This window comes from Bufo bufo, chromosome 11 (genome assembly GCF_905171765.1).
Source record: "Bufo bufo chromosome 11, aBufBuf1.1, whole genome shotgun sequence".
NCBI lineage: Eukaryota > Metazoa > Chordata > Amphibia > Anura > Bufonidae > Bufo > Bufo bufo.
This window is the reverse complement of record NC_053399.1, coordinates 41,816,001-41,834,499: the sequence shown is the minus strand read 5'-3', so window position 1 is coordinate 41,834,499 and position 18,499 is coordinate 41,816,001. Positions and strand designations below refer to the sequence as shown.

The 18,499-nt window shown below is 47.2% G+C and overlaps 1 protein-coding gene across 1 annotated transcript in view; it reads right to left on the bottom strand.

The window, feature by feature from the left end:
- The window catches only part of EIF2AK4 (eukaryotic translation initiation factor 2 alpha kinase 4), a 103,071-nt gene extending 85,379 nt beyond the window's left edge, over positions 1-17,692 (bottom strand). Inside the window, 6 exon segments of the mRNA XM_040411496.1 lie at positions 666-814; positions 1,489-1,569; positions 10,116-10,289; positions 10,985-11,087; positions 11,313-11,416; positions 17,426-17,692. Coding sequence (XP_040267430.1) covers positions 666-814; positions 1,489-1,569; positions 10,116-10,289; positions 10,985-11,087; positions 11,313-11,416; positions 17,426-17,626 — 812 coding nt within the window. The 5' untranslated portion in view covers positions 17,627-17,692.
- Positions 17,693-18,499: the final 807 nt, after the last annotated feature.

Below are 18,499 nucleotides of genomic sequence, written 5' to 3'. Positions count from 1 at the left end.
GGTGAATAGTTATGCACATTGACTTTTTCTGTTATTTTGTCCTATTTGTTGTTTGCTTCAGAAAAAAAAAAAAAAAAAAAATCTTCAGAGTTGTGGGCATGTTCTGTAAATGAAATGATGCAAATCCTCAAACAATCCGTGTTAATTCCAGGTTGTGAGGCACCAAAATACGAAAAAAGGCACTGAATATAAGTGTATAGGAAGGAGCTGTCCCATAGAAGTGAATGGGACGACTTCTTGTAGTTACAATGCTCACTGCTGCGATGTCATCGGCGAGCAGGCAAACAATGAAGAGAAGGCAGGGCTCGCATGGAACGCAGCCTTCTTCTCAAGCAGCTGATCGGCAGGGGTGCCGGGTGTCGGACCCCCATCGATCTGATATTGATGACCTGTCCTGAGGATAGGTCATCAATATTAAAATCCTGGAAAACCCCTTTAATTATCTACTCCTCCACCAATTCCTTTTCCAGCCATGTGGGCATACTAAAAGATAAAAGTAGTATACTAAAATAAAAATCTGCTTTTAACCTTCATAGTCAAATAGTCTAGAACACCTTATCCTATTTTGCTTTAAACTACCAATAACTTAGGCTTAATGTTTTTACATGAATTGTTACAAAAATAAAAGCGTGAAAAAGGTTAGTTTAAGCTAATAAAAAGTTTACTTGGATCGCCCAACAGAGGTAGTGCGAGTCCTGTTAGTTCCTCCATGGTCAGCAAGCCCTCCATTAGTAGTTGGTGCCTTAGGCCCTCCATTATTAACAGTCTTGGTTGAATTTTCCTGGCAAGTTAGGTTGGCACTTTCAAGTCGTTCCTACAGCACACAAAAAAAGCTATTAATAAAAAGAACCTTCAAATATATAGTATTAATAAAGCATATTCTAGGCATAGAATGGAAGTATACCGGAGTAGCATTATCAGCAACTTCAAATATAAGTAAGAACAAAACATCATTTTGAGAAGAGGATTTGGAGAAAACAAACCACAAGATTTGCCCCTGGAGCCAGTCAACATATTGAACACCTCAGTCCACTATAATATACCTATAGAGTGCAGGTAAGCGATTCTCACCTCTAAATCAGCTGGACGGAAGACCTCAGAATCTGACTTCCATCTAGCTTCCCTGTTTTTGCTACACTCCGTATCGTGGTGCGGACCCTCTAACTTGAATTGGTCCGCGATCTGCAACGTACGGCAAAAGACAGGACATGACCGATCTTTTACAGAGCAAAAGCACGAATGGAAGCCCACAGAAGTCCTTCCGTGGGCTTTCCGGTCCGCAAAAGATAAGACATGTTGCAGATTGCAGACCTATTTATTCAAGTCAATGGGTCCGCACCACGATACGGAGTTCACACAGCCGGGGCCCATGTCTTGTGGACCGCTATATGCAGTCCACAACATGGTCAAGACAGCCATATGGTCATGTGAATGGACCCTAAATATGATATCCAGGTGTTACTCTAACAATAAGCTCAACATGGTTACCTGCTTTTCAATCTCTTTCCTTCTTCTCTCCTCCTTTTTCTCTTCTTCCCTCCTTTGAATTTCATCAAGGATTTCACGTCTCTGTCAGGAAAATGAAAAGGTAAAAAAGTTAAAATGTTGACAGCAGGACCAGCCAAAAAACTAATGTGTATGGGGAACTCCAGGTAGATGATTTTGTGTGGAATATGGATGGTCTCCAGGGGGATAGCCATTGCCTGATATCTCTTGGTATGGCTTTTTTCTTCTATCCCCATGAAAACACACTTAAACTAAGCATCTATGTGTAGGAGGTCAGAGGAGAGCACCTTAAAGGAAATGTGTCATCATAAAACGACCTATTGTTTAGATAATGTTTAACATATTTTTAAAGAATTTTTATGTTATTTTTAATTTTTTCATGCCAATATCTATATTTAAACAAAAAACACTTCTTGGTCTGTACAGATTACAGTTATCTGCTTATTTGTCATACGCCTGCCTGTAATGATATCACCACTGTGTACAGATAAGACATGATTCACCATTTACAGTAGGTATTTGTCAGCGCTCATCTATTCCTTCCTTGTACAATGACCTCTACAGAGGTCACAGATCAGGCCTAGAAAACTCTCCTATAGGAGTCAATGAGGTCCCCTCCTGTCCATTGGGTCTATGGCCCATGGGGCTACGGTAAAGCAATTTTCTTAATGCTGTTAAGAACAGCTCAGGCAAGAGGACCACCACCATAATCATGTTCAGTAAACAGAATAAAAAGATTTGTATTCAGAAAAAAATAAAAATAAAGAGAGATGTGTCACTATCTGGTTTTAACTGACAAGAAATATTTGCCGATACATTTAGACATAAAACAGCATTTGTAATAAAGCAGCATTGGACAGCTAATATCAATATTCAGCACTCAATAGAAAACAACAAAATCAGTAGTAGGTCAAATTAAATTTCATTTTAAAAATGGAGCATTAAGATGGAAATCAATAGAAATGATCCCACTTATTATTTCTCTGTGTCACTTGTGTATCTGATCTCTGGGGCGATTAGACTGCCCACAGTCAAATTTCAAGACCAATATTATAGTTTCTCCATCAATGCCTCCTCTTCAATATATTTTAACTGACTGATTAGACAACTACTTTAAAAAGGAAGGGGTCTCACCCTGTAGATCCTTCGGAAAATAAATCTGCACGCACCACTGCCCTCCTTGATTAGACAGCCTGCCTAGAATACTACAGAACAGCTATCAATGGGTTGTCTACAGCAGATTGATCCTTTAATATCAATGTTCAGCCAATCAAGCACTACCCTAATGGGTTTAATGGCTTCCGCCGAATGCCCGATACCAACTTATAGTGTTCGGGTCCATTTATATGGGCAACACAGGGCAATGGTCAGGAACAAACATTACTTTTGGATCACTGCCTGCTTCTTCCGCTGTATTTGCAGGGGGAACACTGTTTGAGGTTTTAGACAGCTAGTGCCTAAGGTTACAAGCAATTCATATTAGATTGAGTATTTAGGGTACCTTCACACTTGCGTTTTTCTTTTCCGGCACTGAGTTCCATCAAAAGGGCTCAATGCCGGAAAAGAACTGATCAGTTTTATCCCCATGCATTCTGAATGGAGAGTAATCGGTTCAGGATGCATCAGTTCAGTCATTTTGACTGATCAGGCAAAAGATAAAACCGCAGCATGCTACGGTTTTATCTTCGGCCAAAAAAACTGAAGACTTGCCTGAATGCCGGATCCAGCATTTTTTTCCATAGGAATGTATTAGTTCAAAATACCGGATTCGGCCTTCCTGTCTGCGCAGACCGAAAAAAGGTGAAAAAAGAAAAAAAAAATGCCGGATCCATTTTGCCGGATGACACCGGAAAGACGGATCCAGCATTTCAATGCATTTTTCTGACTGATCAGGCATTTTTAAGGCTACTTTCACACTAGCGTTCGGAGCGGGTCCGTCTGATGTTTCATCAGACGGATCCGCTCCTATAATGCAGACGTTTGCATCCGTTCAGAACGGATGCGTCTGCATTATAACTTAGAAAAATTTCTAAGTGTGAAAGTAGCCTGAGCGGATCCGTCCAGACTTTACATTGAAAGTCAATGGGGGACGGATCCGTTTGCAGATTGAGCCATATAGTGTCATCTTCAAACGGATCCGTCCCCATTGACTTACATTGTAAGTCTGGACGGATCCGCTTGCCTCCGCACGCAGCGTTCAGGTGTCCGCTCGCTGGGCGGAGCGGAGGCTGAACGCTGGCAGACTGATGCATTCTCAGCGGATCCGCCTCCACTGAGAATGCATTAGGGCTGGACGGCTGCGTTCAGGACCGCTTGTGAGCCCCTTCAAACGGAGCTCACGAGCGGACACCTGAACGCAGGTGTGAAAGTAGCCTAAGACTGCAAGTGTAAAAGTAGCCATAGTGTAGGGATAGAAGCTAAGTGAGCTTATAGCAGTGCACTAATATGACTCACTACATCCCTGACTTTGGTATAATACACTGCGAGTGAAACAGTGTTACAAATAAACAATATAACAAAGTATCCAAAGACACAGCTGATATTTTTAAACAGTTTTATTAGTCAGTAGACTATTTACATGTAGCAAATAAAAGTTATGTTTTAAGATTGAATATTAGCACATGGCATAAAAAAGTCTTTCTTGGTCTTATGGACCATTTAAAAATAACTTAAAGTTGCATAAACAATTGCATCACCAAACGCACGTTTTTTTCTTTTATCGAATGGTCGGCTGCACATTTGGGCCAGTTATTGGGACTGAGCATTGGTAGACATGTTTGTTCCCAATAGCTGGCTCGATAATTTTCCCATGTAAATGGGTGCTTAGCTGTATGTATAAAGCAGCTAAACGATGCCTCTTAGCCAGTTGGCAAGAGGGACACATTGTTTTTTACGCACACTGGAAGATTCAGCCATAGGCCGGGGGTTATGCTGGTCTTTGAAATCTCCTGCACTGCCAGAGGATGCGCCTAATTTCTGACGAGGCACAGGTCTAGTCATAAATTAGACGCATCCTCTGGTTGTCCATCCGCCAGATTTCTGTCTTCATTTGCGCCAGAAAACTGGCACAAAAGGAGATTTTGTATAACTTACCAGTAAAATCTCTTTCTGGCTCTTCATTGGGGGACACAGAAACCGTGGTTATAGCTATGTCCTCTAGGAGGCGTTGACACTAGTAAAAGCTGTTAGCTCCTCCCCTGGCAGCTATACCCCCTCCAGCCTGGAGAGAGAGCTTCAGTTTGTGTAGAAGCAGAAGGAGAAGCAAGCCAACCAAGAAAAAACTTGGAACACCAACCATGTCAAAGGACCCATCGGGGTTCAAACCAGTAACAGCCACAACTGTGGTTGAACAACAATACTGGGTGGGTGCTGTGTCCCCCAATGAAGAGCGAGAAAGAGATTTTACTGGTAAGTTATACAAAAATCTCCTTTTCTCGCCCATATTCATTGGGGGACACAGGAACCGTGGGACGTCCAAAAGCAGTCCACAGGGAGGGAAAAACCACAGACCCATGGAAGCAAGCGTCCCTGTAGGCATCTAAGAACTGACGCCTGCAAGACCACGCGGCCCAAAGCAGCGACCACCGATGCATAAGTATGCACCTGGTAATTTTTTGTGAACATGTGTAAGGAGAACCATTAGCCCCCTTACACAACTGTGCAGCCGAAGCGCGATTCCTCCGAGCACAAGAAAACGCCCACCGCTGTGGTGGAGTGAGCAGTGACACCTAAGGGCAGAACCCTGCTCCGGGCGCGGTATGCTTCAGCACTTGCAGACCGAATCCAACGTGCAATCGCCACCTTGGAGGCCGCCAATCCCTAGCGAGGACCCTCCGGAAGACAAAAAGGGGTTCCGTACGCCAGAAGGGACTAGAGGCTGCCAATAATGATTAGAGCTCTGACAACGTCCAATAATGTAACTCCCTTCCGTGTGAAGGAGAGTGACAGTGAAGGAAGGACAATTTCTTCATTGATATGGAAGTCAGATACCACTTAAGGGGGGAAGAAGGAATGGGCCAGAGAACCGCCTTATCCTTGTGAAGAACCAGGAAGGGGATTTTTGCAAGAGAGCACCCCCAACTTAGACACCCGTCTAATGGATGTGATAGCCACAAGAAAAACTACCTTCTAGGACAGGAGCCGGAGAGAGATCTCGCACAAGGGCTCAAGGGGAGAAGACTGGAACGCTGAGAGAACTATATTCAGATCCCAAGGCGGTAAGGACGGTACGGAGGAACCGTATGTGCCACTCCCTGAAGGAAGGTTTCCAGGGGAACCAGAGGACGCTGGAAAGCTGCCCCAGGACAGAAGCGCCAACACCTGACCCATCAAGGAACTAAGGGGTAAACCAAGGTCCAACCCTGATTGTAGAAGGATAGGACCGTGGGGAGAGAAAAAAAAACGGAGTGAGGGGATGTCCCGGCTTTCACAGAAGCCCAGGAAGGACCTCCAGGTCCCATAATAGATCCTGGGCGATGCAGACTTCCTGGCCTGAATCATAGTGCGGATGACATCCGCCGAAAACCCTCTCTACGTCAGAATGGCGGTTTCAATAGCCACGCCGTCATCTAAATGCTGATGTAAGTCCGGACCTTGTGAAAGAAGGTCGACTGAGTGGCAGTGACCAAGGGATGTCTCCTAGAAGCAGAACGAGGTCGGCGTACCACGCGCAACGGGGTCTATCTGGAGCGACCAGGATTTGTCGGAATGTCCTCCGTCTTGATCTTCCGTAGAACCCTGGGAAGGAGGGGAAGAAACACATAGGGAGGGAGAAGTCCCGCCAAGGAGAAATCAGGGCGTCCACGTCACATGCTTCCGGAACTCTGGCTCTGGAGAGAAAGGTGGGAAGCTTAATGGAAGAGTCCCTGTTAAAGGAGGGATGTGGAGGGCGCCACAGCCCACCATTCGGGACCGGAGCGTACCTGGAATGGAAGACCACCAAACAAATACCCCGTGCAAATGCAGATGAGGGAAGGTAGTAACGTAGGAACTACCAAGGCATGCGGGGTGGCTATGAACCATGAGCCAGAGGAGGAAAAGACAGGAGAAGAATAGGCTAGGTCTAAGCCCATTCCCCGTCTGAGACCGGCGCTATACAGAAGTAGCCAAGGATTAAGTGGCTGTGCAAAAACTCTGCCTGAGGAGGAAGCCAGGCAAGGGGAGTCACACTGTATTGCTAGCCCCATACCCCAGCAGAGGAGGGGGCCACCCGCAGAGGCCACCAATTCAGTGCTAAAAAGAGTCCACCGCCTGACGAAGTATTACCCAAGTATGTAGTGGTAACGCAATACCGCTCCCACAGTAGTAGCCAGCACTTGCCCCATCAGCGCAAAACTGAGGGGGAGGCTTGACTATCCGTTAAAGCCACGTACCATACTGCCCCAGTTAAGTAGAGCTAACCTTAAAAACTCTACCTGGCAGGACGCTGAACAGGCGCAACTGCCAAGCTAGCGCCAGGGTAGGACCCACTGCAGCGACCACGAACTCGAGCATTAGCGAAAAGCTGCACCTGTGGAGGAGAACAAGCTGTAGCAGCTAAACCAGAGTGCCAGCATAACCACTTCCCAAAGAAGGAGGAGTGGTGGATAGGGAATACAGAGTCAGTGAACACTCGACTCGCTGGAACGTACTTACCATATATGTGCAATGGTGTACGCACTACGTATTGATGCGGACCATATCATGACCGACTGTAACAAGATGGAGATGGGGGGTCTCTAGGACACATAAGTGATGCTAGGTAACCCCCTGCCCAAAACCAGCACCAAAATGAAAAGAAGGATACAATGAGGAATAGCCACCATATCCACTGGCGGCACCCATATACCACTAGAGAAAGAGTACCGGGCACCCGCGGGTACCGTGCCACGCCCCCCTTGTGAAATAAGCGAAGGCACCTAGAGCTGTGGCGCAGTTGAATTGCAGCATCCGAAGATGTTTAGTTATTCCCCCGCTAGTGGATCACTTGTGGAAGGGGGTAATGCAACAGGAAGAACGGTGATGTGCAACACTCCGCCTATGGAAGGATAGCGCGACAGTCGGACAATGTATAAGGCAAGTACTGTATCCCGAAGTAGTGCAAGTACTCCACCTATGGAAGGGCGACAAGTATTGCTGGCCACCGTAGACGCAATCTTGGGAGATTGCTTCGGATTCATGTCAGGGTCTGAATCAGTGATTCCCCCCCTCGGACGGACCCTCTCCTGTGAGCGAGGGTGTGTCTGAGCGTGACCCAGGGAGTAAGGGTGGGCTTGCGAGGAGAAAGATGTGCTGTGGTCCACTCGCGCGTAGATCTACCCCTCAGAATCTCGCCCCTGGCAGTCGCGGACTGTGCAGGTGGGAACTTATCAACCAAACTACCCAGGGGGTGGAATGGGAACTTCTAGAGGTCTCTCCACCGGATTGCGCAGGCGGTGCATTATCAATCAAACGACTCCGGAGGGTGGATTGCAGAGGTGGAGAATTATCAACCAAACGACCCGGGAGGGTGGATTGGGAAGGTCAGAGGTCCTTAATTGAATGGCGCCGGCGGAGAATTATTAACCAAACTACCCCAGAGGGTGGATTGGGAAGTTCCAGCGGGCCCTCACTGGATTACGCAGGTGGGGAATTATCAACCAAACGACCCAGGGGGGTGGATTGGGAATGTCAGAGGTCCCTTATTGAATGCGCTGGTAGAGAATTGGATTGGGAATTCCGGAGGTTCTCCACTGTATTGCGGAGGTGGAGAATTATCAATCAAACGGCCCCAGAGGACGGAATGGAATCCTTCAGAGGTCCTTCACTGAATTGCGCAGGTGGAAATTATCAATCAAACGACCCGGAAGGTGGATTGGGAATACTTCAGCTGTCCTCCACGGGATTTGCGAAGGTGGAGAATTATTAACCAAACGGCCCCGGAGGGCGGATTGGGAACTATGAGAGGTCCTCCTTATCCGAGATATGACACGGGCCCAGTGTGATACCACCAGACAGGGTGGTCCTGCGGTAGTGAGGGCAGAGGAGGGGGACCCGTATGGCGCACATTTTTATTTATTTTTTAAACTAAGATGCCGACCTCAAGCGCACAAGAGGCAGGAAAGTGTTACGTTTCTCCACATTACTAAACTTGCACTAGGAGTAGATCCCCAGATATGCAGGCCTAAGAGGTGGCTGGGCAGAAAGGGTTAAGGCCATTTGAGGACCGGGGGCGGAGCTCAGCATGTTTCTGGGGAGGGGGAAGTAGGGCAGGAAGAACTCGCGTCAGAGTGCCCCCCCTCTATCAGGGGACGAAATTTGCGGCCTAGCAGGCCGCAAAGTGGCGAACCAAGCCCCTGCGCACAGCCGATTAGGGCATTGCTGGCCCCTGCATCGGCCGGCCACAGAGACCAGAGCAGCGCGTGAAATGCGCCCGCGGGCAGGGCAAACAACATCACGGCTGGAACACCGATGCGGTGCTGGCCGAACGCATGGCAGTTATCCCCCTCCGGAGCGACGCGCCCGGCGTCCGCTCCCGAAAGGGGTGGCAATGTGGTAGGTGCCGCTCAGGAGATTCCTGTCAGGGAGCTGGAGCCTCCTGCGCTCCCCTCTCTGCATGTGCGCTCCGGACGGCGGTCATTAACCCCCTATGTGCCGTTGTCCCGGCTTTGAGGACAACAAGAGGGGGAGTGAAGGGAATGACTCCAGGGGTGCTGGGAATGACTCCAGGAGGGTTAACATACTTACCTAGTCTCGTGTACTCACCTCATCTTCATCCTCTTCTCTGCCGCCATCTTCACCCTTCCTCTTCTCCAGCAGGGTCACCCCTTCAGCTACTGGCAGCATAGTGGAAGGGCGCTGGAAAAGGGGCCTTAGATGGGAGACCCTTCTGCTGGTGGGATGCAGGGGAGCTGGGCTGCCCTGGTCTACCTTGTCGTCTTGTGGGGGAGGAGGCAGTGTGGCGAACCAACGCTGGCGTGCTCTCCCGGGAGAACAGGGAGGCTAGGCGACCACTGTTTTCCATCTGAAAAAGAAGTAAAATAAGAAACTACTGCCTCCTATTGACACTATAAAAAACTGAAGCTCTCTCTCCAGGCTGGAGGGGGTATAGCTGCCAGGGGAGGAGCTAAGAGTTTTTACTAGTGTCAACGCCTCCTAGGGGACATAGCTATACCATGGTCTCTATGTCCCCCAATGAATATGGGCGAGAAATAAAGATAAATGAGTCAGGCCCACCGGTCCTGCCCCCCTTTCAGAAAGTGGCGAGGTCGGCGTAAAAAGCCACTTGCAACAATATTTGTCACAAGTGGTGTTTAAAAAGTCAGCAACTTTTTTTTACGTAAAAAAGTGGCACAGGGAGATGATAAATCTTGCCCATAGTGTCCGCTTCCTGTTGCCCACACAGTAAGAGGTTTGCAAGAAAATGCTGCTCTGTTCGAACATCCTATAGATGTTGTAAAATACAAAGTCATTATTCTAATGACCGCAATACAGTCGAAAAATAAGACAAAATGGTGGTGTAATCAGAGACCACCTATCATATGCTGCAGTGGCACTTGTTACGATTGTGCAGTGATTTGATTCCTGGAGGGGAGGAAAGGCTGGCCAAGTAAAATGTACCACAGATGGAGTATCCACTGTCACCGGCTTACCGTCTGCTCCTCTCTCCTTTTCAGCTCTTGGATTCGTTTTTCTTCTTCCAAAGCAATTTTCTCCTGCTGTCTCTGTAGGTTCTTCAACATCTCCTCATGAAATGACTTGGGAGGCGGCTGGTTATGTTCAGTCAGGAAAGTCTGCACATGGTCAGCGAGCTGATAAATCATCACCTGGAGAAGACAAGTCAACAGTGAGGATCAGTTGAAGAGTATTTAATATTAAAGGGGTTGTCTGCTCAGCTATATATTTGTCGCCATTACAAAGGACACTCGCTTTTACATTTTGGGTGGGACTCCTCTTCTGCCTGGCTGTCATGTAGATTTTACAGTTGCAGCGTCCTTTCTGCTGACCACATGATCTCCACACCAGTTTGCCCGATCCCCTTAGACGGAGCACAGCAGTTATTTGGACAAGCGACCCGCCCATAGGCATACAGTGCGCCTGCCCTGTAGAAATCAGCAGGCAATTATTCCAAATAAGCAGCACAGAGGAGGAAACGACAAACCAGAGGGGGGAGATCGCACGATCGGTAGATAGGAGGTCTTGCCGCAACTGTAAAGAGGGTTCACACATTTTTTGGCGCTGTTTTTCACGTTTTCTCTAAAAAGCCTCCCATTCATTTCAATAGTAGTCAAAAAAAAAACAGCATGGGAAAAAACAGCAGCATGCTGTATCTTGGAGCGGATTCCATGTTGATTCTCCCATTTAAATGAATGAGAAGCTCAAAAATTGCACTGATTTTTTAAACGTGTTTTCTAAATCTGTTGTGTGAACATACCTTTACGGTCATGTGACAGTCAAGCAGAAGAGGAACGACAACCAATTGCAAGATTGAACAATAGGAGCACAGTGGAGGGTCTCTTACCTCACCACAAAGTGTTTTGGCGAGTTCCTCCAAACTGGAAGTCAAGGAATTCACATTTTCCTTTGATAACCCCTTCACATTCTTCAGCTGTACCTCAGGCGGGCTGTAATAGGAAAAACAGATTTACGGTATGGTCCAGCCATATTCATAACTCCTATAAATGATAATAGAGTCGGCAAGGAAGGAATCCCATAGATGGAAGCCACATCTGTCAGACATTAGCGGATCATCCATAATTTCTCAGAATACTCATCAATCACATATAATGGCTGCACATTACCAGTGTGTCTGATTAAATGTATTAGAAAACTGGCATAGAAATACTCACACGTCAGGGTACCTCTGTGGACATTTTACCCAAAGGTCCAGTTGTACATAGAACTCATTACATTGAGGGCGTAACGAGAGGGTAACTTCAGGTGGCTGCTTGACCTGCAGTAAACCAAATAAAATTAAAAAAAATAATATATATATATAGAAGAATTATACCCCAAATCACCTAATTTTACCACATCTATTTTAAAGGCTTGTATTGCATTGTACACATTTTGAGGTAGAAATACATTTTTCAATTGGTCTTTATTAAAAATGTTGAGCCCCTTTCTCTGTACAGCCTTGAGATTCTCTAGTAACACGCTCTGTGTTCCGTCAGGCAGCTCAGCTGATCTCTGACCTCCTAAACACTCATTATAGCTTAATTCTTATCTTTCTGATAAGAACGTGGATTAATTAAGTGTTAATGACCTTTTAGTAATTTAGCAATAAGGGCTTTAAGGACAAAAAGTGAAAGTACAATTCACACAGCTGTGACAGAACATTTAAATATTTTTAATAATGACCAATTAGAAAAAAATATTTTTAGCCCAAAATCAGTAAAATTTAATCAAAGGTGTACATAGTTTTTGAGTGCTCCCGAAGCAGTGCATTTCTGATGATTGTTTTGTTCCTGAAGGCAGATGCGGTAAAAGCTCAGAAAACTTTGTTTTATCCCCTGCCGGCGCGCTTCTCTAGTCAGGCTTGAAGTCACGGAGGCAGCGGCCTCCTTGCTTCAAGTCAAGATAACCACGTCCCCTTCCCTGCCCTTCCACTGTGACTGACAGCCGGCAGTTTGGCTGGCTTTGCCGAATTTACTGCATAAGCGCTGTCAGTCACAGCGAAGGGGCATGTCTAGAGAAGCGCGCCGGCAGGGGATAATGGAGAGTTTTCTGAGCTTTTGCCGCATCTGCCTTCAGGAACAAAACAATCGTTGGAAACACACTGCTGGCGGCTTCAGATTGTTTTTGGAGGTGACAGGTTCCCTTTAAACAACCCTATGCACAAGCAGCATTAAAAAAAAATATCAGAACAGGTATGTGAACACTCCCACCTCTAGCCATGCCTTGCTAGATTTGATTGACAGGGCCAGGCAGTGTTCACGTTCTCCTGCCTGGTCCTGAGTTCGGGATTAGGTCATGTGACTTTTTTATAGAGCAGACCGTTACGCACGTGGCAATACCTAATATGTCTACTTTTTCTTATTTATTTAAGTTTTACACAATAACAGCATTTTTGAAACCGAAATAATGATATTTTAGTGTCTCCATAGTCTGAGAGCCATAGCTTTTTTATTTTTTGACCGATTCTCTTAGGTAGGGTCTAATTGTTTGCGGGATGAGGTGATGGTCTGATTGGTACTATTTTGGGGGGCATACGCCTTTTTGATCACTTGCTGTTGCAATTTTTGTGATGTAATGTGACAAAAATAGCTTTTTTTTGTTTGTTTTTTTACGGTGTTCAGCTGAGGGGTTAGGTCATGTGATATTTTTATAGAGCTGGTTGTTACGGACGTGGCAATACCTAATATGTATTTTTTTAAATGTATTTCACTTTAGCACAATAATAGCAGTTTTGAAACAAAAACAAAAAAAAGATGTTTTAGTAGCTCCATGTTCTGAGAGCTATATTTTTTTGGGGGGGCGATTGTCTTAGGTAGGGGCTCATTTTTTGCGGGATGAGGTGACGGTTTTATTGATACCATTTTGTGGGACATACGCCTTTTTGATCGCTTGGTGTTGCACTTTGTGATGTAAGGTGATAAAAATTGCTTTTTTTTACACTGTTTTTATTTTAAAAATATTATGGTGTTTATTGGACATGGTGGATCATGTGATATATTTATAGAACCGGTCATTACGGACGCGGCGATACCTAATATGTGTGGGTTTGTTTTGTTTTTTTCTGTTTTTTATTATAAAATAAGGGGAAAGGGGGCGTTTTTTTTTCTTTTTTACTTTATCAATTTCATTACTTTATTAATTTTATTAAAAACACTTTTTTTTCCTTTACTTTATTTATGACATTCACTTTTGGGGGTCTGATCCCCTCTGCAATGCATTACAATACATCTGTATTGTAATGCATTGCCTGTTAGTGTATTACTCTGTGTCATGCACTAACAGGTTGCCTAGGAGACCCAGCCTGAGGCTGGATCTCCTCGGCTCCCGTAGAAGGCCTCTGCACGGCATCGGGTCCCCGCCACAGCAGCGTGGGGACTCGATGCGATCACTCCCCCGACACAAACCCCTTCTATGTCGCGGTCAGCGCAGACCGCGGCATAGAAGGAGTTAATCGGCTTTTACAGCGATGCAGGCGGATACAGCATGGGCCCGGCTACCACGGACTGCCGGACCCCTGGAGTGATCATGCGCGCACCGCTCCTGTGCCCGCGCGATCACTATGACGTACTATTACGTCAAATTGCGGGAACGCAGTGGTTCCCCATGACGTAGTAGTACGTCATAGGTCGGGAAGGGGTAAAGGGCTCATGCAGACGAACGTATTTTCTATCTGTGCCTGTTCCGTTTTTTGGCAGACAGTATGCAGAACCATTCATTTCAGTGGGTCCGCAAAAAAAACAATAGTTACTTCGTGTGCATTCCGTTTCTGTATGTCCGTATTTCCGTTCCACAAGAAAAAATAGAACATGTCTGCATCACGGACAAGGATAGGACTGTTCTATTAGAGGCCGGATGTTCCGTTCCGCAAAATATGGAATGTACACAGACGTCATCCATATTTTTTGCAGACCACGAAATACATACGGTCGTGTGCATGAGCCCTAAGGAGATTCCGCACCCTGGCTAAATTACTGTCATGCAAAGGTTGAAATTATTGGTAAGTCTATATGTAACAGATTTTCTATGGATTTAAGACATCTCCACGACTGAAATTATCAGTTTGCCTGTGCACATGGAGGGAAACGCTGCAAACCTGCAGGATGTATAGGAGGGGGTTAACTACACACATAAAATGTCAAGTGGTGTCATTCAGAGCATTTAGTGACAGTAAAACTGGGACAAGTCCACAATTACTGGTAATTTACGGGGAGACTTGTAATTAATCTGCTATGAATGTCACAACGTAAAATAAACCAGAAGTGTTCTTCACTGTGAAAACCACGTGTCGCCCTACAGCAGGAACCTGTCACCTCCAACAAACGCCCCAGGCCGGCAGCAGTACCCGAGAGTAGCCGGCAGCATGTTTGTAACCATCAATTTCCTCCTGCAGGTAGTTAAGCAGAAGCTGTAAAAACGTTCTTTAATCCCCTGCCGGCGCGCTTCTCTAGCGGCCTCCTTGCTTCAAGTCACGTTAACCACACCGCCTTCCCTGCCCCTTCGCTGTCACAGTAAGGACGAATGCACGCGGTCGTGAGCGGTCCGTGGTAACACGGTCTGGATTCCTGCTGACAGCAGGAGAGCACGGCGTCATTGGTTGCTACGAGTGTCGTACGAGTGTATTACTGTAGTGCAGCGGCAGCATGAAGCGCACAGCGTTATAGCAACCAATGACGCCGTGCTCTCCTGCTCTCAGCAGGAATCCAGGCCGGCATACCATGGACCGCTCACGGCCGCGTGCATTCGGCCTAATTTATAATATGCAAATTAGCCTCTAGGAGCAAGGGGGGCGTTGCCCCTGCCCCTAGAGGCTCCGTTCTCCCTGCTCATTCCACGCCCTGGGTGCATGAGCCCTTATCCTTAGGATATATGGCATCGACTATAGACCGGCGGGGTCCTCAGCACCTCAGGGGACCAGCTGCTTGAAGGGGCAGCGGCCATGATGCAACCACTCCGCCTCTTAGGGCCTGTTCACATCTCATTTTTGAGATGTATAGATATACTGTAAAAAAAAAAAAAAAAAGTATACAATGTATGCAATTTTGTGGTTATGTATCCTTTTTTTTTTTACAGTACACCTTTGACGGGTGTGCATATGTTTCAATAGGTTTGTGTCCTTTTTTACCACAAAAAACATGATTTTTTTGTGAAACCTTTTTTTAAATAAAGATTTGAAGCGTATCAAACAAAGTAGGCAATATCTTGATAAAAACCGATACGTTTAACAGATGGAAATGTATCGTCTTACGTTTCCATCCGTCTCCCTTTCACAGAAATGTAATAAAGAAAAAAAAAAAAAAACATACGTTTCTACCCTTTTTTTTTGCAGGACAGAAAAGTGCAGTACGCTACGTTGTTCTATCCTGCAAAAGAAAACGTCCAAATACAAATGGAGTCAAAAGCACGCACATCTGAACTACGTTTGCCCAATTATCGGCTATGCGTACATTAAGCCATACGTTTCTATACATTTTTCTGTATAACATACAGCACAAGATGTGACTATCCTCTTAATGGTTTACTCTGGTTCTTACTGCATAGCGCCATACCAGACCTACATACCGCCCTGCGTCACCTACGCTGAGGGAGATTTACAAACCAAAATACATCAAGTCAAATGCAAACTGCACCCCGACAGCGAAGTACACCCGTTGTATTATGGGCCTACCTCCACAAGGGACCATGCGGCGGCCATAAGAGGATGTCAAGTCTAGGCTGCTGCCATTTTGATAATTTTGGCACAATTTATGCCGAGGCGGTCACACCACAGGCGTCGCAATGCAAATCAATCTAAAAGTCGCACACTCTCGTTCTCTGTCACATACGTGCAATGTGACCCTGCGGCTACAAGCAACGTGGAAAGACGCATGGCCGCTGCCGGTGACTGGACTGACAACTGCTCACGAGTCACTGAAATGCTATTATTTTCTATGTTGTACGGCTGCTCATGATTTTATTGTTGTCACGGGTTATCAATGCAGCCCTGGCTCCACCACCATTTTACCCTGACAGAAACGGCTCTCATAAACCCACCATACTAACCGGACACTACACGTCGTGGGCACCGTTCACCTCACCTGAAGGATGTGCCCCAATATATGACCCTTCACATTCACACACGTCCATTCCTGTCGAAATGGCGCATGGCCAATACCGTTACAACTTGTAATATTCCCCTCAGAGTCTAGGTGAGTGAAGGAAGCGATGCTCATGTTACACCGGACACAGAGCTTGTTCTACTATTATCTGCAGCAATGCGGACATTTTATACAAAATGGACACTTATTAGAACTGTGCACATGAAATAGTGGAGCAGCCACCCACGGCAACCAATCAGGTCGCTTCTTTCAGTTTATACCCTGTGCATGAAAAGATGAGAGCAGCGATCTGATTGGTTACTATGGGCAATGTTTCAGCTCTGTCCTGCTCTAGTTTGATAAATAATATCTGCAGGACCTGTCCTTGTTATTGGCCAATATACCACCCCCAGCGACAGACCGGCGCCTGCACCGGGCCCCCAGCGACAGACCGGCGCCTGCACCGGGCCCCCAGCGACAGACCGGCGCCTGCACCGGGCCCCCAGCGACAGACCGGCGCCTGCACCGGGCCCCCAGAGACAGACCGGCGCCTGCACCGGGCCCCCAGAGACAGACCGGCGCCTGCACCGGGCCCCCAGAGACAGACCGGCGCCTGCATCGGGCCCCCAGCGACAGACACACACACCGGCGACCAAATGGCAGGCGCGCGGACCTGCGACCAACTGACCGATGCTTCTCCGACAGTTTAACGTGTGCATTGGCCTCTGCAACCGATCAACTGGCGCTCCCTTCAGCCCCTGCGACTATCCATGCATTCATGTGAAACCAACCGACGCGCATCTGCAACCAACCAAATGACCGACGCGCGCATCTGCAACCAACCAAATGACCGACGCGCGCATCTGCAACCAACCAAATGACCGACGCGCGCATCTGCAACCAACCAAATGACCGACGCGCGCATCTGCAACCAACCAAATGACCGTCGCGCGCATCTGCAACCAACCAAATGACCGACGCGCGCATCTGCAACCAACCAAATGACCGACGCGCGCATCTGCAACCAACCAAATGACCGACGCGCGCATCTGCAACCAACCAAATGACTGACGCGCGCATCTGCGACCAATACATGCACCTGCCCCTGCGACCGATCAACGTGTGCATCTGCATGACCAACTGACACATCTGCCCCTTTGCCCTGACAGTGCATCCTTCATATGTCACAATGCACACGTCTCACTCTCTACCTTCCAGGCAGAACTTTTCCGCAGGTCAGTAAAGTCCTTCCCATAGATGGCCTCCAGGACCTGCAGCTCGTTCTCCTGCCTATGCGAGTGTGTCTCCATGGGGTCTGCCTGCAGGGGGCGCCACTGCTCTCCGGGACCGAGCAGGCTCCCCGAGGAGGCGTGTTCAGCGGGAAGTTCGGCATTTCCCCGGATGCCTGCCATGCTACACCGGACACATCGCGCTCCTCATCTCATGGACACACAGCTCAGCGACCAACCCACAACAACCCGGAGGGGACGGCCCACAAGTTCATGAACGCATTTCCGCCATGTTTGTTTGGGGAAGTGTACCTGGAAGTGGATGACGTGGGCCTGGTTATCAGGGAAGGAGCCTGCATCCGCCATATTTGAAACTGGCATCGTTTTAAAGTGAACGTATCCTCATAATAGTGCGATAATTGTTTGAATGAATCAGTTACTAGACAACTTGTACATTTTTGCACAAATTCTGTCACTTTCACATATTATTGCTTAGTGTTGTATGACAGGTCCATAAAGCTGTCACCTCCCCTGACATGTCTGTTTTAGTAACTCCTTTCATCCCCCATGTAATAACACCTCTGGAGCATCTATTCTTATGCTGTGCCATTCCTTTGTTAGTCCTGCTAGAAGTTATGAATGAATTGCCAGCAGTCTGTAATAAAGGTCCAGCTGGGTGTTACCAGTAAGGGGGGGGGGGGGGGTGTCCCTGCACAGTATGACACTGCCCAATCAGGGCTTCCAGTGTCAGACTGTGCAGGGACCAGAGGCGTATCTAGTGAAAATGGCGCCTATGGCAAGCACTGAAACTGCGCCCCTGGGGGGAGAGAGGAAGTAGGATCACCAGCGGCCCTGTCTGCTTAGCACATACGCACAATCGCACCTGATGATGACTTTAAGGCCTCTTTCACACTGGGGGGTGGGGGCGTCGGTGGTAAAGTGCTGCTATTTTTAACGGCGCTTTACCGTCTTTTTTGCGGCACTGTTCAGCCGCTAGCGGGGCGCTTTTAACTCCCGCTAGCGGCCGAGAAAGGGTTAAAAAAAACGCCTGCAAAG